Source organism: Protomyctophum bolini (assembly GCF_963924005.1).
Source record: "Protomyctophum bolini genome assembly, chromosome: 9".
Taxonomy (NCBI): domain Eukaryota; kingdom Metazoa; phylum Chordata; class Actinopteri; order Myctophiformes; family Myctophidae; genus Protomyctophum; species Protomyctophum bolini.
The window spans coordinates 8,753,978-8,776,986 of NC_137870.1; the positions used below are offsets into that span (position 1 = coordinate 8,753,978).

The 23,009-nt window shown below is 43.3% G+C and overlaps 1 protein-coding gene across 1 annotated transcript in view; it reads right to left on the minus strand.

The window, feature by feature from the left end:
• pde2a (phosphodiesterase 2A) overlaps positions 1–18,597 on the minus strand; it is a 229,510-nt gene extending 210,913 nt beyond the window's left edge. Inside the window, exon 1 of the mRNA XM_080772141.1 lies at positions 18,486–18,597. Within this exon, the coding sequence (XP_080628267.1) occupies positions 18,486–18,553 (68 nt within the window). The 5' untranslated portion in view covers positions 18,554–18,597. The remainder of the gene's footprint in view (positions 1–18,485) is intronic.
• Positions 18,598–23,009: the final 4,412 nt, after the last annotated feature.

Sequence of the window (23,009 nt, forward strand, 5' to 3'; positions counted from 1 at the left end):
TGACTATGTCTGTGTGTGTGCGTGCGTGTGCGTGTGCGCGTGTGCGTGTGCGTGTGCGTGCGTGCGTGCTCAAAAACACAAGCACATATCCCAAGGCACTGTGACGTACAAAAACCAACAAACATTTGAGGTGAAGGATAAACAGCGTTCTGCTTGCGTGCGCGTGTGTGTGTGTGTGTGTGTGTGTGTGTGTGTGTGTGTGTGTGTGTGTGTGTGTGTGTGTGTGTATAGATTGTGCATTACATTCACCCATTCACACACGCATTCATACACCGATGGCGGAGGAAACCATGCAAGCCCTCTTATTATTCCCAAAAAAAAAATAACCGCGGTAATAAAAATCCCATACCGCCCCAGCCCTACTATATCCCCTATCAGCCAGAGCGTGGCAGTCTATATCCCCTATAGATTTCAAACAAACAAACAAATATACTGAAATTACTTTAGGCCACTGGGTAACTCAACACTGGACATCATAATAACGAGTCAGATGGATTCGGACATTACTCGTTATACCGATACTGAATTAGTGGTGAACCTATACTCTGCAATTTACTATGTACGCATTTAGCAGACGCTCTTAATCCAGAGTGACTACACAGTAAGCAAGAACAACACATGGTGATACCTCAAATACATATAGAAATGGTCATCAAGAATCCTCAGCAAGCTAATAAGAACCTAACATCCGTCTAACAGTGCAATATCTTGTACAACGAAACTTATACACTACAGAATGTCTACATAACAGGCTGTCTAGATTACATATTTTAGCGTTTGCAATATGCCTGCAAGGTCGTCGAGGCTACACTTGTCCTTGTGCTGTGTGTTATTCATGTCCTCACTGTATTGCATTACTGATATTATTTTAATGTTTTATGCCTTGGGTTGTTTTTCATCGCTCTGTGAAGCACTTTGAGTTGCATTTCATGTCATGAAAGGTGCTCTACAAATTATGTATTATTATTATTATTCTGTTCTTTGGCGTTCACCTGCACTGCATCAGATTTGACCTTTTTTACCTTTTTTATGGCTCAGTATTTTATAATCTTTCTCTCGGCCTGACACATACAGGAACAAAAATATAGGATTTTATATGTCTTCAGATACTATAGGCTACTGATAGGCTACTGAAAATATTTAGGTGAAAAAGTTCCAAAATGAGTTGAATATATACATTACTGGTCAAGGCTTGGAAATAAATGCATACTAATAGGTCAGAAATTAATATTTACGATAGATAAATAAATATGCGTGCACGCACACACGCATGCACGCATGCATGCACACACACGGAGGTATTGAGAAGAGTGCTACTCATTCCAATGCTAATGTCGTCCCTCCCTTCTGAAGCCTGCCTTTGCACCATGAATAGTGACACTAATGAAATATTCATAATAAATACGAATACAGTAAAGAATCTATTTGTAGTAGGATCAAAGCACAGTTAGAAGCATTTAACAATGATTACATGATACTAGACCCCCTCATGTGGAAAGTAACTAAATACATTTACTTAAGTACAACTTTAGAATAATGCTCTGTTACTGGAGTATATTCCCAATTTTCTGCTACACCAGAATGCTCTGCAAGGCAAAGAGTACATCTTTGTGATGTCACTGATCACATGACTCTAGACAATGAAGCCGCCATGTTGGCCAGAAACCTGTGAGTCAGGAAGTAAAATCCGCTATTTAACCCGCTATGTCCCGCCATGCATTGTCACCCAAAACATACTTTTTGTAAGCGAAATACATCAGATGCAAACCAAGCTTGCATTTAGGTCTAAAAAGTGATTCCGAGATACAGTATGTATATGTTCTAAGATGCTGTGTCCCATAGCAAGCATAAGCCAGCGGAATTTTCATTTCCGCTTTGTACACGATCTTTTCTCGGGATCGAACTGTTATGAGAAGAAACTGGACACAGCTGAGCACCGTAATCAATTGATATTAAAAAATCACACCCGTGTGAACTGAGTGGTGCAACTCTGCCAGCCAGCAAACTAGTGCTGTGGGAAGTCCAACACACGGGCACCGGTCACGAGGACGTCCCACACTAACACATACATGGTGGATGTACTGAAAGAACGACGCAGGAGGAGCGCAAAGTCCCAACAAACTGGCCAGATGTCTGGAGAACCGTGAGGACTGGAGGCGGAGATGGAGGGCTCGACTGAGCACCACCTAGAGAGAGAGATTCAGACACGGTCGGCCCGCCGGTCGGGGAGCTTTGTGAGGCGGTACACTATTATCCATCACAGTAAGGCAGTGGATCTAAGCCTTTGAACCTGGCGGGCACACACGCACGCACACACACACACACACACACAGACACACGAACAAACATGTGCATGCATACACTCACTCCACACACGTCACGTGCACTCACAAACGCAAAACAGGTGTGCTCTTTCACACGCTGGAGACAGAGAGATGGACGGGCGGTGAAAGAGCTTCATCACACGTGGACTGAAAGATAAAATAATATTGTCCCGACGCGGCATTGAGGGAACATAATGCACCTGTCTGTCTGTGTGTGTGTTTGTATGAACCTGTGTCGAGGAGGGAACATAATGCACCTGTGTGTGTGACTGTGACTGTGTGTGTGACTGTGTGTGTGTGTGTGTGTGTGTGTGTGTGTGTGTGTGTGTGTGTGTGTGTGTGTGTGTGTGTGTGTGTGAGTGTGCGTGCGTCTGTGACACCTGTGATGATGATGAAGAGAAGCACCTGCTCATGCGTCTCCCAGCCACCCAGAGGTGCAAAGGATCCGGATACTTTTACTCACGTATACTAGGGCTGTCAGAACGAATTTCATAATATGAAAGAAATTCGAATATTAAAAAAAATATATATATTCGAAAGCTAAAATTGCCATTCGAATGGAGCTTTTATCATTTATTAATTCTATTTCATATTTTTATTTTGTTTTATGTTATTTTATCCGCTCACTAAATGTATTGAGTAACGAATCTACCGCTGTGAAATCTCCCATCTGCACGCACGCACACACGCGCGCCTCGTCACCTCCTCCCTCCTCTGCACGCATGCACACACGCACAGTCGCACAGCGCGCTGCAACTAAGAAGAATCACTCGCATGTTTTATTAGTACCGTCGAGTCTGTCGCAAATTGTGGACAGTTTGAAAATGCGGGTCCTACGTGCATTAAACCATTAACGTTGGTCCGGCTGGTTTCATTTTGTCCTACGCGATTACGTGAATCAGCATGGCTGCGCCTGCAGTAGGCTATTACCAAAACAAACACATGGTAGCCTACTTTTGTGTTGCACATGGAAAGCAACTGAAAACGACCATGGATATATTAAAGACAGTTCCCCTGTGCTGCTGTGCACAGCGGAGATAATGCAAAACTCCAGGTACGAACCAAAACACTGACTGTCTGAAGCTGATCATCCACGACTAACTATCTCCAGACTAGTCCTGCAGTCCCGGCAAGACAATCTCGCCTCTCACTATAGTCCACTACAATGCCATTCTAGCCTTAAAACCTACATTTATGTGTTATTCAACAATTACTTTAGCGCAAAATATAGGCTTCTCTATATATCTTCATTGCTATTTACTAATGATGGCCTGTTCATCGTGACAGCATTCTGTTTAAAAAGAAAAAAGAAAATGTCCTGTTCATGATTCCTGACTAGCCTACTCACTACTCAGACTATACTGTATCAGAAGTATACAACGTTCACTGTAAAATGCATTTGCACTATAGACAGACAACAATCTTACCGTGCTGAGTGCACTGTGCTCAATAAAACAACAGTTTAAACGCCATTTTGTGCCGAAAACCATTATTACATGGGCTGAAAGTACTGCTTTGTCGTTTGGAAGGGGGGCCCCTCTAGTGGACAGAACGTGCATCGTCAATCTGTGTATTATTATAGGCTAAATATGAGCTAAAATAAACAATGTAAATATTCGAATATTTTCGAAAATTACAAATAATGAAGCAATGAAATTCGAATTGGATTATAGAGGTGAACTGACAGCCCTAACGTATACCAGACAGTGATTTTGCCGATTAAAAACCGCAACGAAAAAGGTTCGTCGACTGGCCTTTTATAGGAAAACTAGGAAAACTAAATGCAGACTAATCTACGACGACTAAAACTGAGACTAAATATAGTGACAATTTCTTCCACAGGTTAATACAATGTTATATTAGGGAGAAGAGATCCAGTAGAAGTCATGACTTGACATGCTTGGCTGCACTCGGGCATTCTGAAAATAGCAGATCTACAAGCTCACAACGCGATGAGCACTTTATACACCACTGAATAAAGAATTGCTATAGCTTCCAGAGAGAGAGAGAGAGAGAGAGAGAGAGAGAGAGAGAGAGAGAGAGAGAGAGGGAGAGGGTGAGAGAGAGAGAGACTATGGCACGATCAATAGCTCCTCGTTGACAGTCTAATGGTTATGTTTTTGATTTAGTATAATATGTGCTCTGACAGCTAATGGAATTTGTGTCGTTGTTGTTGTTGTTGCTGTAGTTACGAGTATATGATTGAAAAACCAGTCGGGTTGAAAACTGCTCGATATCTTCGAGTTCATCTCCCGCGTTCCGTCCGTGAGCTTTAGGGCTCATGCACCTCCTGCACTCCGACTGCAAGCTTTTCACTTAACTCTTGTTTTGCCGTTAGCTGTTGGCATACAGTAATTGTAGTTAAGCTGTGCCACGGCTGCGTAAGCTTTAACAGGATCCGTTCCCCCCTGCAGCCCCACGCAAACACTTTTTACCATCGTCTCCAGAAACGTTTACATGTCGGGAGCGATGCGGTAACAAAGTCACAAATTCACAATCCGAACTTTGCATGGCTGAAGATCCACCGAGGACAGCTCTCTTAAGATTTCGACTCATGGAGGTTTGAAAAGCCTATAGATAATTGACACTGGGTGAAAAAAAATGGGTTGCAAAATCGTGGGATCAAAATTAAAAGGAAAAAAAAAACTATTAACATCCCTAATCGAACTACACTTGGACTTCATTATCCTTGAAGAACTGCATATAATTTAGTACACGGGAGATCAAAATCCTAACGCAGTGGAGACCCAAACATCGTACGAGCGGAGGTGTGACACAATAGCGAGAAACGGTATCCATCCATTGTTCATTATTTCTGCCTGACTCGTACACAGAGCAGTATACTGGCTCAAGGAGATCACTCAATTATTCAGTCTTTGTATCGGAATATGCAGTGCCAAGGATAAATCAGCTGCCCATGCTAACGTCTCAAGGGGGCCATAACATCCCAGATGTATACAGTATGGTATGTAAATCTACGATACATTATTGATCATTTAATGCCCGATTCTCTTATAAATAAATAAATGTAGGCGCTAGGGATTTGGAAGAGTCCTCGCGGAATGTAAATCAATTCATGCATGATGAAGTCAGAAATTAGGACAGACTTGGACTGGAAAGGAAGCATGAGGTGAGTCCGTTGCTCTCCCCATGTTGGCAGAGGGAGTGTATATAGCGCCCATAGGATTACATTAGATAATTGACCTCCCCAGGGGGAGGCAGTGTAGAGACCAGGATTATGTGCATTGGTGGCGACAGCCCTATGAATCCTGCATTGCGATGCTTTGCACAGAAGGGTCAGGAGGTTAAAAGGTCAAATATATATATGTTGCCAGTGAGTGTGTGTGTGTGTGTGTGTGTGTGTGTGTGTGTGTGTGTGTGTGTGTGTGTGTGTGTGTGTGTGTGTGCGTGCGTGCGTGTGTGCGTGACAAGAACATACTGACAAGCCTGCACTGTACACAAAACTATAGACTAAATGTTAGTGGAGAAGAGATCCAGTAGAACTAAATGTTACGGAGGGACTAGTGGAGAAGAGATCCAGTAGAACTAAATGTTAGGGAGGGACTAGTGGAGAAGAGATCCAGTAGAACTAAATGTTAAGGAGGGACTAGTGGAGAAGAGATACAGTATAGAACTAAATGTTACGGAGGGACTAGTGGAGAACAGATACAGTATAGAACTAAATGTTAGGGAGGGACTAGTGGAGAAGAGATACAGTATAGAACTAAATGTTAGGGAGGGACTAGTGGAGAAAAGATACAGTATAGAACTAAATGTTAGGGAGGGACTAGTGGAGAAGAGATACAGTATAGAACTAAATGTTAGGGAGGGACTAGTGGAGAAGAGATATAGTATAGAACTAAATGTTAGGGAGGGACTAGTGGAGAAGAGATACAGTATAGAACTAAATGTTAGGGAGGGACTAGTGGAGAAGAGATCCAGTAGAACTAAATGTTAGGGAGGGACTAGTGGAGAAGAGATCCAGTATAGAACTAAATGTTAGGGAGGGACTAGTGTAGAAGAGATACAGTATAGAACTAAATGTTAGGGTTAGCTTATTTTAATGATGTTTAGGACGTTTAGGATGTTTGTTTTTTTTATGAAGCCATGTTCATGACCAAAAACCTGTCATGAACATGGTCTCACTTCCTTCCTCATGGACTACAAAGTCACACCTCCACGCAGCCTCCACCCTCTCCACAAGGAGGGGAAGTGCACAGAAGCATTATGGGCATTGTAGGAATTCAGCAGTCCTGTAGTCAAACACACAGACTTCATAATTGTTTTGGCCATAGGGTGCAAATTTATATTTGCGCTACTGTTGTTATCTACTACACATAACTATTGACATTGAGTGACTGCAGTTTCTTCTAGCGGTGAAATGTCCCTGTAAGTATAACTTTCCACCACACTGGGTTTACTGAATACACTGAGACCATACGTGTATACATACATACATACATACATACATACATACAAGCTGCTGTGTGGCCGATTTCTTGTGTTCTTTTAAAAACAGTAAATAAATGATACCCCTCCCTACTGCGTGCACTATGATTTTCCCCACTCTGCGACTGTGACTGTACACCCCTCACTGTTTTCTGGCCCACTTTGCGTCTGTGACTGCATACCCCTCACTGTTTTCAGCTCCCGCATGCAGGCCCTCTGAACTTAACACCTGTCTGGAAAGACTAAAATAAACACTGGAGTCCCGCAGAGAAGCAAATGACAAGCAAATACCTTTGAAACACAAGCTTAGCTACTCAGCTGTTTACACCCGCATGTCTAGACCTCAAGGGCGGCAGTGCCAGTGGGTCCTGAGTGACCCACTGGCCGGCTAGGGAACCGCGAGGTTCCCGGTTCGATCCCTGTGGGCTCCCCCAGAGTTAGTGTCGAAGTGTCCTTGAGCGAGACTCTGAACCCCTCCCTAATTGCTCCCGATGTGCAGGTTGGTGCCTTGCATGGTTTCCTCCACCATCGGTGTATGAATGTAATGTGTGCGTGTGAATGGCTAAATGTAATGCACAATGTAAAAGCACTATATATATACAGACATGTGCCATTTACCATTAACGAAAAGAGCCAAAGTACAAGCTCACAACGTGTTGCATCGCGACGCATTGTGATCTTGTAGATCGGCTATTTTCAAATTGCCGGAATTAAGTGGTTACTGTATGTTTCATAATAATAATAATAATCACAATCTACAACGTATCTATAGTAACTAAAGTTTTCAAATAAATGTAGTGCAATATTTGGATCCGAGATGTAATGGAGAAGTACAAGTAGGCTATTGGAAATTGGAAATACTCCAGTATAGTAAAAAGTATCTCAAAATGTTACTTATTAGGTACTTTCCAGTTTCCACCACTGGCAACGGGAGTTGAACCCAGTGCTGGTGAGTACAGAGTTCCAGAACCCAGTGCTGGTGAGTACAGAGTTCCAGAACCCAGTGCTGGTGAGTACAGAGTACAAGAACCCAGTGCTGGTGAGTACAGAGTTCCAGTGGGGATGAAAGGTTAACCATAAGGATACAAATGTAACCCTACGGCACCTGATGCACTACTTTGGGCAAACCAGTTCTCCTTAAGATAAGGAGATACGTCTCATCTTCTTCGTTTGCGTCCGATGCAAGGGCTACTCTACGTTCAGACATAAATAATTATAAGAATACAGAAAATACAGTCATACAGTACAACACTAACAACAGTAATCCTCAAATTGGATTCATGAATAATGAATGGATGTTCATTCACTATTAGTATATCAATAATTAAACAGGAATATGAATGGAATTTCAGACAGTTACATACTGATAGTTCTATATTCATGCATATTTAATTAACACACTGTTTCCCAAGCAGTGGGCAGGGATCCATTTGTGTGTCTCGGACACATTTTTATGGGTCCCTTTATATTTTGTTTACTTTATGCTTTCTTTTTTTTAAAGGTAGTATAAACAACATTTCTATATGTGTGTGTGTGTGTGTGTGTGTGTGTGTGTGTGTGTGTGTGTGTGTGTGTGTGTGTGTGTGTATGCAAACACTTTGACAGGTTGTGACGAAGCACATTATTTATGTGAAGAAAGGTAACATGTGATGCTGAGTATTTAAATATTATCTTCTATTTCACAAGTATGGTAATGGGCCTTGTACAGGGGTGAGTGACAGCTGTCAGTGATTTTCTCATGCCAATAAAGCCCTTTGAATTTAATTGAATTGCATCCCATATCTGCTGGGCGAAGTACAACAATGTGCAAACACAGCAGCAAGATTTGTGAGTTGCTGTGATAGGAGAAGGATATCAAATAGAACACGACCACCCTAAAGACTAATCATGTGTATATTCCTGCACTATACCTGCATCGAGTGATCTTGGTACACAGAAGTTGATCTATTGAAGATTCTGACCTTCAAAGTACATAATTTTGTTTTGATTGTATTGCTGTATTGTTGGTTCTTTCTGCTTTGGCAATGTAAACGTATGTTTTCTCATGCCAATAAAGCCCTTTGAATTGAATTGAATTGAATTGATTGGTTGATTGTCACCACCCAAGGTGACAAATAGAGGGAGTGACACACGGGGAGAGGAATCGCGAAAACAAACAGAGTGCAGGCCTGCACGAAGGAGGAGAGGCGCCAGATAGGTTTTACATTACGACCGCGATTTAATGTGTAAACGAGCTAATCTGCAGCCTTAGTAATTGTAAAGAACAGTCGGGCTACTACTGCTACCGGTGAGACCGTTCCGAGGTTGTTCTGTGTGGATTGGATTACAAATATAGGGGTACCCCGAACATTCTGATATTTACTTTGGACCGTTTTTTGGAGCAGAGGAACTTTTTGGAGCAGAGGAACTTTTTGTTGCGTCGGAAGTTTGGGGACAGTGGTATAGACTCTCGCGTGAGCGCGCCTCATTTTGAGGGGGACGACGGACGCGGACATTATTCTTTGCTGACTTTGGGGGGGTTTGGGAAGTAACTATTGTTTGTGGGTTTAAGTTTGTATGCCTGTTTATTTTATTTAATAAGGAGAGAGACAGGGAGAGGCGTTACTAGCGAATTGTACCGTCTACTGTAGATTCTGTCATTCATGTCTGGCTAACTCTATATAAATAATTCTGAATATAACCCTACGATCCCGCTTAATTTTTCCTGTGATTATTGCCTTGCATGAGTAAAGGGCGATTGTTACAAGGTATCAACGTGATTGCCGTCTTTGATGCATTCAATAAACACAGCTAAACGTGTGGTTATAACGCCTCCAAATTATTTTGCCAAAATGGCAAGTGGTTGGTATTCAACCCTTGCTTTGAGTTGCTTAGTGGATTGGATGATTGTCACTCTCTCAAGGACTACACGCACGTGCACGCACACACACACACCCCTCCATGGAGATAACAAGGCTTATGCAAACTGCTGGAGCCACAAACATGAGTGCTGTCAGGCTTACTTCCCTGTGACACCTGCAGGCGTGCAACACACACACACACACACACACACACACACACACTGCCATTGTTTGCTTATTGTTTTCGTTTCCTTTCTCTTTTCCGAGAAAATGGGGAATCAGAGCAAGCTGGATGAAATTGTTGGAAGGAAATTGACCTTGTAAATTTTCTTTTGTATTTTATGTTATGTATGTAATCTCATTCCTGTCAAATGTCATGTTCAGTGTGGATCCCAGAATATTAGATCCTAATAAAAACTCTTAACTATTATTAACTCTCCACTTGTACACTACACTCTCCACTGTCTTGTACTCGTCTTCTAGGGATGGCGTTCTCAAATGCAAACGTGTGCCAAACACAATAATCTTTGTATTGCGTTTTATCAAACGCAATACTTCCAGGATAAACATAAGAAATCATGCACACCCGTGTGAACTGAGTGGTGCAACTCTGTGTGGGGATCCCCGGAACTTCCAGGCCCACAGGAACGCGCCCAGGGTGCCAGCCTGGTCGAGAAATTACAGAGTTACTGTGTGGGGGAATTAGCATTTAGAAGACACCTCTCCCTCCCTCCCTCTCTCTCTCTCTCCCCCCCCCCCCCCCCCCCCCCCCCACCCCTCTCGCTCTCTGTAATTAGCAGGCAACAGTGCAACACTATCTCTCTCTGTTTCTAGCACAACAGCGCCACTTTTGCCCCTACTGGTACTCTAAACATCGTGACATACAGGTAGGGACATAAGTTAGGACATAATAGGGACATTGCTGGTTGCCCGTTATTTAACAGTGAACCTTTTAACAGAAAACATTTCATTTTGGACTCTTGACTTCACTCTTCGTACACTCCTTCACTTCACTCCACTCTTCACTCACCCACAGGGGTCACAGATATCGAGATGTTCTGTGTGGGCGATGATTGGAGCACCAGAGGCGGCTAGCTGCGTCTCTGACAAGTCTGGAGGGGATATTGTCGTGGCCAGTGAGTGGCCTTGTTGGTTGCACCCGGGGGCACTCAAATAAAGTCTCTCTCTCTCTCTCTCTCTCTCTCTCTCTCTCTCTCTCTCTCTCTCTCTCCCTCTCTCTCTCTCTCAGCAATTGAGACCGTGTACACTGGCTATTTTTAACAGGGTCCAGCAAGAGGTTAGAACTGTCACTCATGTGCTAGAGAAACAACGGAAAGTAGCAATTCGATTGGCTCTCCTCTAAGGGGATTTGAAATCAGTGGTTGGAAAATAGCAGCTTGAAAAGTCTTTAAAATGAGTGCAAGTCTGTGAATATATATTCTTTCACAGCAAAGGTTTTTAACTCATATTATTTGCTTCTGGGGCGGGCGGGGGGTCCCTGGAACGACATTATTTTCAGATGGATATGGCCAATTACATATAATTGTGTAGGTCCTTGAGAGAACCACCGATACAGAAACATTTGATTTTTCATGAGACTTTTTTTTTCCTTTTTCATATGGAACTTAGCCTCAAATTGCACATTCTTAACTAATGGAGTGAATAAGGATGGCCTTCTTCAAACAGTAACCAGCAGCCACCAGGTTCATTATGAGACATACATGGTGTTAAACTAAACTGTGTTGTATTTACTAGTCCTTACCCGTTCTGAATATATGAACAGTAAATCATGTTCAGTGTGCGATGTAATAGATCACATTACATGTAAATATGGTGGTGATATTCTGCCTATAAATGGAAGTTATTGAATATTTTCACACTTTGTAGACGGTCCCTAACCGCTCAACATACAGTATGTTACTATTTCTATCTACTCCTTGATTGCTCTTTCTTGCGGGCCTCAGTTACACATAAAAGACATGGTGTTCTCTCACTGTCCTTGTGGGAGAGGGGTGGCAGAGCAGCTCGCAGTTCATTTTCAATGGGAGTCATGGGAGTTTTGATGAGACAAGCTTACTCCCTGCTCGCTCCATGGGGGGGGGGGGGGGGGGGGGGGCAGAAGACAGCCATGGAGCAAGCTTGTCTCGTCAAATCCACGTGACTCCCATTGGAAATAAATTGCGTACATGCCAAGTGCAATTCTAGCTCTCGCACTAAATATTTAAGCCTTTTTGCAAATAATGGTCCCTTCACGGGGGAGCACATGCTTGGACACTACAATAACAGTAATGCAGAAGGTATGATGCATGTTACCTGGGCTCTATATACTGCCTCCCCCTGGCCAGCCGGGGCGCCTGATGGAGGGGAAAGGAACTGGTTAGAACAGCGTGTTCCTTCCACGCGCCGTCATCAAAATAACTGAGTTAAACTGAGTTCATTATTTTTTTGAAATCAGATTAAAAATGTTAATGCAATTAATGCATGCTTAGATCATTGGTTCTCCCGGGGGTCCTTGAGGGAGTTCCAGGGGTCCCCAGCTAAATGCATATTTAGGAATGAAATGGACCCTTATGTTCTGTAACTCTGAGAGTGTAATGGAACCAAATGGACCCTAACATTTGTCTTTTCCCGGATCCATTTGGTTCCATTTGTACACTTTCAGAGTTACATGGTTGTCTATTAGAAGAACATAGATATATTTGGATATACTCCTATATTTATACTCTTGTAATTTATTGCATTGTAGTCTTCTATTGAAATATACCCATGTTAAATCATGGTGAATAAACTACAGTTCACTTTCCAGCCTTGTTGCATCCTTTAATAACCCCTAGTTATTCGCATCAGTAGGCCCTACTCGACACAAATATACTGATGTACTCATGCCAGTCGTATGGTATGGCAATGTATTAATTATTAATAAGCATATTGATGTACTCATGCCAGTATTATGGTATGGCAATGTATTAATTATTAATAAACATATTGATGTACTCATGCCAGCATGATATATGGCATACTGTATTTGTGTGTGTGTGTGTGTGTGTGTGTGTGTGTGTGTGTGTGTGTGTGTGTGTGTGTGTGTGTGTGTGTGTAAAATAAATGTTTCATATGTGTATCATTTGACAGCCAGGCTGTTTGAACATCTTTAAGTGTATACGCACGTGTGTACTTAACAGTTAGCTCAATTGTGCATGAACGTGTGTGTGTGTGTGTGTGTGTGTGCAATGTGCAGATGGGTGTGAATAGGAGATAGCTTTGAGTCATTCTGTCAGTATAAGCAAATGTTTTACCCAAGCACACACCGGCACGCACACCGGCACACAGACACACACACACACACACACACACACACACACACACACACACACACACACACCCACACACACTTTTTGCAAGTATGCCTTCTCTTTCCATCTCTCTCTCTCTCTCTCTCTCTCTCTCTCTGTGAATATTTTAGTATTGATGACCCCATTAGAGATGATAACAGTGCAACCTCAGCATCCTCACTAACACATACACACGTAACCTGACTCTCTTGATGATTGGGCGTGTGTGTGAGTGTGTGCGTGCGTGCATGGGGCAGGATAGGACAGCTGACTTTTTGGCATCCATCCAATAAAATGACATATTTTTCACATTGAACCCACTTATCAGAGTCAACGCACACACCGAAGCTTGTGCACATACATACTGCATACACGCACGCACGCACATACGCACACAGCACGCACACATGCACACACACACGCATCACACAAATCACAAGGGACAACAAGCCTATATTGGCTTCCGAATCGCAGCTAGCAAGATGATGCTGCCCAGATATAGTGTATTGAATATGAAAATAGCCTATTATCTCTCCCTCTCTCGGTCACACACACAGACACAGACACAGACACACACACACACACACACAGACACACACACACAATCAATCAAATCCCACAAAGATATCTCGATATCTGATGCACCGGTGACATGTCACCTTATTACTGAGTACTGAGTCAGACTTACAGTAAGCAAGAGCAACACATGGTAATACATCAAATACATAAAAGATAGCCATCATGAATCATACGTAAGCTAAGAAGTAGAGATACTTTCCCGATACTGTATAGGTATCGGGAAAAGTATCGGATCGGCCCTTATTTGTCATATCGGGTCATATCTCGGTATCTGCAAAAATGCCAGTCTAACCACCGATCCGACACAGGGGTAAGGGGTTGACACTATGGCAGGTAAATAAAATCTTGGGACATGTGGAGTTTGCTTTGGAGTTGCCCAAACTGCAAGTGCGCATTTGAGTCAGTGAGGAGTCTGCTATAAACACAACACGAGATATATAACTATAGATAGCTATAATAAACACAACATGAGATCACGACACTGGTGTCGCTATTCGTTATCGGTATCGGCTAACACAGAAATTGAGGTATCGGGATCGGATCGGAACATCCGTACTAAGAAGCTACACTATAGAGTGTATATGTGGCGGTGGATCAGGGGTAGAGTGGCTGGATGGTAACCGCAAGGTTTCCAGTTCGACCCCGGGCTCCCCCAGAGTTGGTGTCGAAGTGTCCTTGAGCAAGGCACTGAACCCCTAATTGCTCTCGATGTGCTGGTTGGTGCCTTGCATGGTTTCCGCCGCCATCGGTGTGTGAATGTGTGTGTGAATGGGTGAATGTAATGCACAATGTATGTAAAGCGCCTTGGATAAAGGCACTATATAAATGCACCATTTACCATGTCTACATCAAATTATAAGTTGAGCCTTTGCACAGTACGCCTGTAAGGTCGTTTAGGCTAGGGCAAGTGCTACTAACAGGCTGAGATGGAATCTGAAGAGATGGGTTTTCAGAATACAGAATATCTCTCTCTCTCTCTCTCTCTCTCTCTCTCTAATTCAAAGGAGCTTTATTGAAATGAGAAAACGTACGTTTACATTGCCAAAGCAAAAGTGGAACAAAGACAATCAAGATAAAACAATGTAGGCCTACTGTATGTACAAATAAATATTGAATATAAATAGGAATTAAATAAAGGTGTAAACATAGCTGTGTTACATTAACACTTTGAGTAATACTATCTTGTGAAACTATGAAAAGATTGTGAATTGAATGTCAGAGATATTCAAACATCCATATAGGAGACATTATACTTTTGATAGTTGACAGCATTATTCCAATGTTTTTGCATTCACTTAGGCTATAAACACATTCACGACAAGTAGCAGCAATTTATTCAAATCTGTAATTTAATTAAAGTTAGTTGATTTCTATGTAGCAAAGTCATTAGCTGTAAACAGTCTCTCTCCCTCCCCCCCCCCCCCCCCTCTCTCTCTCTCTCTCTGTGTGTGTCTGTCTCTCTTTCTCTCCCTCCCTCTCTCCTATAAACCCAGGCAACTGAGACAGTGCTGTGTAATGTCATCTGCATCAGGAAGCGCAGCACGCCAATAAAGCTAATCATAAAGCTACTGTAGCAGCCGCGTTCAAACAGCGCAGAGGATTCGAGAAACCCCAAGGATTCACATCACAGTCAAACCGTAGCCAGACAACTATTATATTATGTAATGAAACAAAAATACATTTTAAAATAAAACAACAAGCTATATATGCTTAGATGATTTCTATTCATATCATGATACATTTGCGCGACTGTAAAGACAAAACGGAAGCGGGGAGGGGGCTTCACTTGCGCTTTATATTGTACTCATGATCAGAGCTTCTGTTGCTCCAAACCATATGACGAAAGCATTTATATTGTACTCATGATCAGAGCTTCCGTTGCTCCAGACTGTATGACGGAAGCCTTCATATTTTACTCATGATCAGAGCTTCTGTTGCTCCAGACCGTATGACTGAAGCATTTATATTGTACTCATGATCAGAGCTTCCGTTGCTCCAGACCGTATGACGGAAGCATTTATATTTTACTCATGATCAGAGCTTCCGTTGCTCCAGACTGTATGACGGAAGCATTTATATTTTACTCATGATAGAGCTTCCGTTGCTCCAGACTGTATGACGGAAGCATTTATATTTTACTCATGATCAGAGCTTCTGTTGCTCCAGACTGTATGACGGAAGCATTTATATTTTACTCATGATCAGAGCTTCCGTTGCTGCAGACCGTATGACGGAAGCATTTATATTTTACTCAGCATGATCAGAGCTTCCGTTGCTCCAGACCGTATGACGGAAGCATTTATATTTTACTCATGATCAGAGCTTCCGGACTGTATGACGGAAGCATTTGTAAATTGCAAGAGGCAACAGTCTGGCCACGCAAGACTATTCAAACAGAAGAACAGGATGAAAAGTGCACTTTTCTTAAAGGGGAATTTCACCAAACTGCAGTCACTCATTGTTAATAGTATTTGTAGTAGAAAACAGTAGCACAATTTGAAATTTGGACCCCATGGCAAGAAAAATAATGAAGTGTGTGTTTGACTAGGGTCTGACTGTGAGAGGGGGGAGGCTGCATGTGTGGAGTTCCTGTCCAAAGTAGTCGTTTGTGGACTACTTTGTAGTCCAGGAAGGAAGTGAGACCACATATTCATGACAGGTGTGTGAATGAGTGAATGTAATGCACAATCTATGTAAAGGTGTATGAATGTGTGTGTGAATGGGTGAATGTAATGCACAATCTATGTAAAGGTATATGAATGTGTGTGTGAATGGAATGCACAATCTATGTAAAGCTGTATGAATGTGTGTGAATGGGTGAATGCAATGCACAATCTATGTAAAGCTGTATGAATGTGTGTGAATGGGTGAATGTAATGCACAATCTATGTAAAGCTGTATGAATGTGTGTGAATGGGTGAATGTAATGCACAATCTATGTAAAGGTGTATGAATGTGTGTGTGAATGGGTGAATGCAATGCACAATCTATGTAAAGTGCCTTGGATAAAGGCACTATATAAATGCACCATTTCCAAAGGTCAGTCACCCCTCCGGTGGGCACAGTCCACATACAGTGCAGGACAGTACGGGGAGAAAACAGATGGCAATCTTTTCTGATATGCTCCAGACATGAAACGGTAGCAGGTACTGTATTGTGAGAGAGGGGGCGTGTCAGCTGATATGATTGGATTACAAGCAATGCCTTCAGGTTAAGATGTTGAATAAATAAAATAAAAAACTTTATAATTGCGGGCGCGCACGTGGCTGCCTGTGTGCGTGCGTCAGGGGTGAAATGAGGTTGAGCCCGTCCAAAAACAGGGGCGAAAACAGTTCGTATCGTTTCCAAAAAGTTAAAGGTATCTGCATTGAGCTACAGATGACAAACTGTATCTATCAAAGACAGCCGTATACGCTGGAGGCAGTCTGAGGGCCCTGGCGCTACGCCCAATCAAAAGGCCCCATGCATGTGATTTGCGTGTGCGTAACACAATCAAGAACGACACCATTTGCGTTCGCGCGCCCAGTGAATGAACGCCCGTGCGTTCATCGCACCGCCAGCACTATCGCCGCTGCTCCCATAGAGTTATATGGTTGCTCCTATAGAGATATAAGGCTGCTCCCATAGAGTTATATGGTTGCTCCTATAGAGATATAAGGCTGCTCCCATAGAGTTATATGGTTGCTCCTATAGAGATATAAGGCTGCTCCCAGAGTTATATGGTTGCTCCTATAGAGATATAAGGCTTTCCAATACTTTGACTTCTATAGGCCTACTCCACTATACACCTCGGATATACAAATATTGTACTTTTGACTCCACTACATTTATTTAAAAACTTTAGTTATACTTGTTATGTTGTTAGATTTGGATTATTATTACAAAACATATAGCCTACATTTACCCACTTCAGCCCTATATACATTTCGGCCATTTGAAAATAGCAGATTTGAAAACTTGTGAAAGGGGACATTCTGCACTGTACTTTTTACTCAAGTAGGCTTTTTTGGGGGAATTCCGGACTTGTAACAGAGCCAGCTTTCTATTGCAGTATTGATATACTGTGTACTTGATGCTAAAATTGATGCTTGATTGTTTACTATATGAAAACCTGCATTCAGGCTAAAACCTGTCAGTCATTCAAGCTAAAAACCTGTCAGTCATTCAGGCTAAAACCTGTCAGTCATTCACGCTAAAACGTGTCAGTCATTCACGCTAAAACCTGTCAGTCATTCAGGCTAAAACCTGTCAGTCATTCCGTCAGTCACGCCTCATGACACTCCACATTACGGCCAATACAAAATGTATTCCATTATGTTGATCTGTCCTCATCTGACCTCATCAAACTCTGACTGTAGGGCTATACTGCCCCCGCTGCCAACCTTAGGCCTACATCTCCATATATGAATTCCCAATACAACACATGGATCTCCATTATGTGAAGCTGACTATCATCACCTGGATGATGGATCTCAACATCACGACACTGACCTCATCAGGTGTGTGAGATGTGTCAGCCCATGTGATCCCAGGATGTCTCCTCCTCAGACAGCATCCACACCCACATACACACCCACACACACACACACACACCCACACACACACACACACACACACACACACCCCCACACACACACCCACACACACAGTCACACACCACAATACTCCAATGTGCTTCAAAGCAGCACCACATAACAACAAGAAGACCGCATACTCCTCAACAAACACCAATATGCCATCCGCACAATAGTATGCGCACGCGCGAACGCACGCACGCGCTCGCAGGTGCATGCATTAAACACAAACACACACAACTAAACAAAACCTTCACGCGGCGGCGTACACACAGTCAGAAAGAAACACACACTTGACTTGACAGACAACAGCAGGCAGCAGCGACAAACAGTCACGCACGCACACACACACACACACACACACACACACAGTCTCACACACATACTTACATGTCGGAGGACGCCGGCGGAGGAGCTTGGCTACGGCAGAGGAGCGCGTGTCCGCAGGCTTGTCCCATCGCGCATCCTGCCGTGCGCGGTGCGTGCGTGCGGCGTGCGCCTATAGCTCCTCTTCCTCCTTCCCGTTTGGTTTGAATTAAACAGCAGGGAACACTTCAACAGAACCGCGTGCATGCACGGAGTGACGGACCGGTGCGCGCGCCCGCGCGCGAGAGAGAGAGAGAGAGAGAGATGCCGTCTGTGCGTGTGTGTGTGTGACACTGACTGTCGAGTCTGTCTGGATGATGAAGAAACTGAAGGGACGGATGGGTGTGTGCCTCTCTCTCTCTCTCTCTCTCTCTCTCTCTCTCTCGCTCTCTCTGACTCGCAGGGATTGGCTGAGAGTGTAAACTGATACTACAGAAGTGCAGTGTGGTCTGTGTGTGAGTGAGAGATGAAAAGAGTAGCCTGGTTGAATCTAGATAAGAGAACCATCATGGGAGGCAGTGCATGGCCCCTATACATAAAAGCGTCAAATGAACAAACAGTAGGTGGTTAACTTTTTCATGTCAAGGACCCACTCCAAATTTACACTAATTATCCCGAAAAGATATGCCAGGGACCCCCATGAGAGAAGATCTGTGATTCTCAACCTGTCTAATTTCAAGGACCCCCAGTTTGATATGCAATTAGGCTATGCATTACGGCTCCTCATTTAATGGCATGTACAAAGAACAACTCAGTAGCCCATTCGTAAAGCTCCTACAAACACCCTCCCCGTCATCACGTCCTCTCATTGAAGCTGGATATTTATCGCTTCTGTTTTGGAATGGAACTGCTCCTCTTAAAACAAGAACGGACTTGGCTTTGTCATTTATATTACTCGGCCACAATGCAGGGTCAGTGACGGTCTCACACCAGGAATCCGGATCATCATGGTCCTGCTGCTCTTCTTCATTCCAGTCCATGTCCACTTGTTGCAGGTCCAATCCACCTGGTTGGTTACTATAGCCTGGGGCACTGGTGCTGTTGGCTCGGGGGCAGCTCCGCCGCCTGGAGCCCCTCCACTGAAAGTTGTAATTCTTCCTCATTTTCGGATGTTAAAATGGCGATATCCTCTTCTTCTTCAGGGCCAGGCTCGTCTTCTTCCTGCTCAGACTCTGAGGGATCTGAGGAGTTTTGCTTTTGGCCAAAATTTTTCCACAACAACTTCACCACTTGCCTCGCCCTGGTTGACGTTAGCTTAGCATTAGCATCAGTGCTAGTCCCAGCAGCAGCGTCACCTGTCTCGTCGGACTCTGCGTCTACATGTGGTGGTTTAAGAAAGAAGTTTGAAATCAATGGAACCTTTTTCAGTAATTGAGCCGTCTTCGCATCCTTAATCTTTTTTGCTTTCCTCTTGGAAGAACCGCTCGCCGGCATATTGTCTTAGTTTGTCTATTTCTCAAATCTCACAACAAAACAAACGTAAACCAAATTGAAAAACGCCCGCCTCAATGCAGTCACAAATCTGATTGGACAAGGACAAAACACAGCCGGATGCAGGGGTCACATGAGGTAGTGTAGACGGTAGTACTATAGGTAGCAGGCAGGTATATCAAAATAAAATGTGGTTAAAGTTAAGTACACAATATATTTATAATATAAATTATCACCTTAGTATGTCAAGCTTAACAGCTTGATTTTGAGCTTCTACTGCATTAATGATAACAAATACATTTAATTTAATTTCACTAAGGCCAATAAGGGTAACAAAATACAAAATATGTAATTTTATCAACAATTATGACAACATTTATTTAAAGTAATAAGTGATGATAGCCTATAAAGTTTTTGGTGCTGCACAAAAAAATCACAATATTTAATTATTCATAATATATTTGAGCATTTTGAGGCAACAAATCTGCCTGAAACAAGTAATCAACATAATAATCCATTATATTTCTAGTCCTTATAGCTCCAGGAAGGAGCTAGCTTGAACTGTGCTATTATTGTTAGGTTAGTTGACTCTATTCAGAAATAGGCCTACTGCGCTTCAGGCTCCCCTGTGGCCCTTCCTCAATGGGACCTCTCAAAGTGGGCCCCTTGAGGACCACTGCTTCACAGTACGGTGGAGCAGTGGTCCGCAAAGGGCCCACTTTGACGCCCAGCCTGTAGGGCCCCAGCCCCCAGGAGCCTGTGCTGCGTTTGAGGCTCAGACCGAGGGAGAATACAGAGCAGAGGAGGGGCCCACACACATTTGAAATTGGTCCTCAAAGGGCCCACTTTAAGGGGTCCCCAGTAGGGGACCTCCAGCCTGGGGGGTGGTAGAGGCCGGGCTCCAGGGGCCCTTGTCAGGGCCTCAAAACCAGTACTGCGCGACGCGGTCCAGTTCCCCGCGAAGGGCCCCTGAGAGCCAAGGGCCCCTGGGCCACTGGCCCAATGGCTAATTTGTCCCTGCATTTCTGTCTCATGGGACCCCAATTTATATTGTAAAATCAAAACTTAATTTAACGTTAGGGTCCAGATGGACCCTATAACGGGTCCATTTGGTTCCATCTGTACACTCTCAGAGTTACAGACCCATAGGCCTAAGGGTCCATTTGGTTCCTATAACGATCATAGCTGGGGGGGGAATTATGATCTTTGTGGGTAGTTCTTATTCCGGCTTGTGCATGGTTTCCTGCCTGATGACTACAAATCAGTGACTACAACGATGACCTATAAGTTACCATCCGCTCCCGAACCGATCACACGTCCCATTTAGAAACGGACCCTTTTGAGTTTCTGTAGATGTACATATACTTTTTGGATTCTCATTATAGGCGTACTATAATACTTAAGACAAATATCGTACCTTTGACTCCGCCGCACGGAAATATCAGATCTACAAGCTCACAACGTGCCACAACGTGATGAGTTGTGAGCTTAAAACATCCACACACTGTTCCAAAGAAACTATAGCTTTTATTTGTACTACAGGGTGCAAGTAAAATTTGACCACAGGGTGCAAACTGTCCATTTTTACCCTGTGAATAAGATAAGGGCTTAAACTGTCCGAGTTGCAGCTCCGGTGCCTTCCATTCTCTATCTTTTAGAGTACTTTTAGAGTGCAAGAATGACAGATATATAGTCTGGTGGTTGTGCTCTCATGGCTGACAGAGTATATAGTCTATGGTTGTGCTCTCATGGCTGACAGAGTATATAGTCTATGGTTGTGCTGCTCTCATGGCTGACAGAGTATATAGTCTATGGTTGTGTTGCGCTCAATGCTCAAGCAGGACGGCATTCCGCTCAAGTTGGCTCTGAATCTCTGTTCCCTCACCATCATCATCAGTCAGTGTTTGGCTTCCGCAATCAGTCAGAGATGAAAGAGAGAACACTTTATGAAAGAAAGATGCTTTGGACGTACAGTATCACTGGCGGGATTGGGTCGGGTCGAGGATTCATTCATGTCATCGTCGCCACCGGCCAGAGGGTCGGATTTATTCATGTGGTCGCCACCAGTCAGAGGGTCGGATTCATTCATGTGGTCGCCACCGGGCAGATACGTAGGTCCTTGTGACTGGCGTGTCTGACAAGGGGCTTGTGACTAAATAACCACCAACTGCACTGCATCGTGGGAACACAGGTCCCTTTGTCCCTATTCCGATAAGTAATGGTTTTTGGACGTACGAGATTTTCACCTGACAGCAGCCAAGGATATTGAAATGATTGCAGTGCCCGTGTCCCTTAGTAAGTAGCCTTGCCGAGCCATGAGGCCCATAGGAGCCTACTGTATCTCCTGTTTCTGTAGCGTCAGGCAGCTTGATGTACAAGTACACCCCCTACCTAGCTAGTATGTCGCAGGGACTTACCCCCAATCCAACCCTTGATGCTGAGTGTCAAGCAGGGAGGCCCTGGGTCCCATTTTTAGTCTTTGAGTCTTTGGTATGACCCGGCCGGGGATTGAACCCCGACCTCCCATTCTCAGGGCAGACACTCTAACCACAAGGCCACTGAGCTGGTGCCCGAGTCCCTTAAATTATTATTATTATAACGATTATTATAATAATTATTATTTATTTTATTTAATTCAAAACAACTTTTTTTGAGGCATCACTCAATACTGCCACCATAGCGTCGCTAAACAGTGATTTATTAGCACGATAACAAACAATCCATACCGCCCCAGCCCTACTCAATACAATAATTATCTGTGAGTCGAGACGACCTTGCAGGCATATATGCAAACGCTACACTTATGTAATCTAGATAGCATGTTATGTAGACATAGCATTCTATAGCATAGTGTTATACTTAGTTTCACTGTACAGATATCCTACTGTATTTGATACAGTATTACATTGTGTTCACGTGCCTGAATTGCCAATTGTAAATTGTAAGAAAATAATCAATTACTGTAACAAAAAGAATGTTAATACAAATAATTTGTCTTCACTAATGTTTTGTACTTGGTCTGTGTCTCATAGGAGGGCTGTGGGCAGTTCAGATTATTATTTTAAATATATATTTAGATTTGTATTATCGTGAGAATGATGGCTTTATAGCCCACGG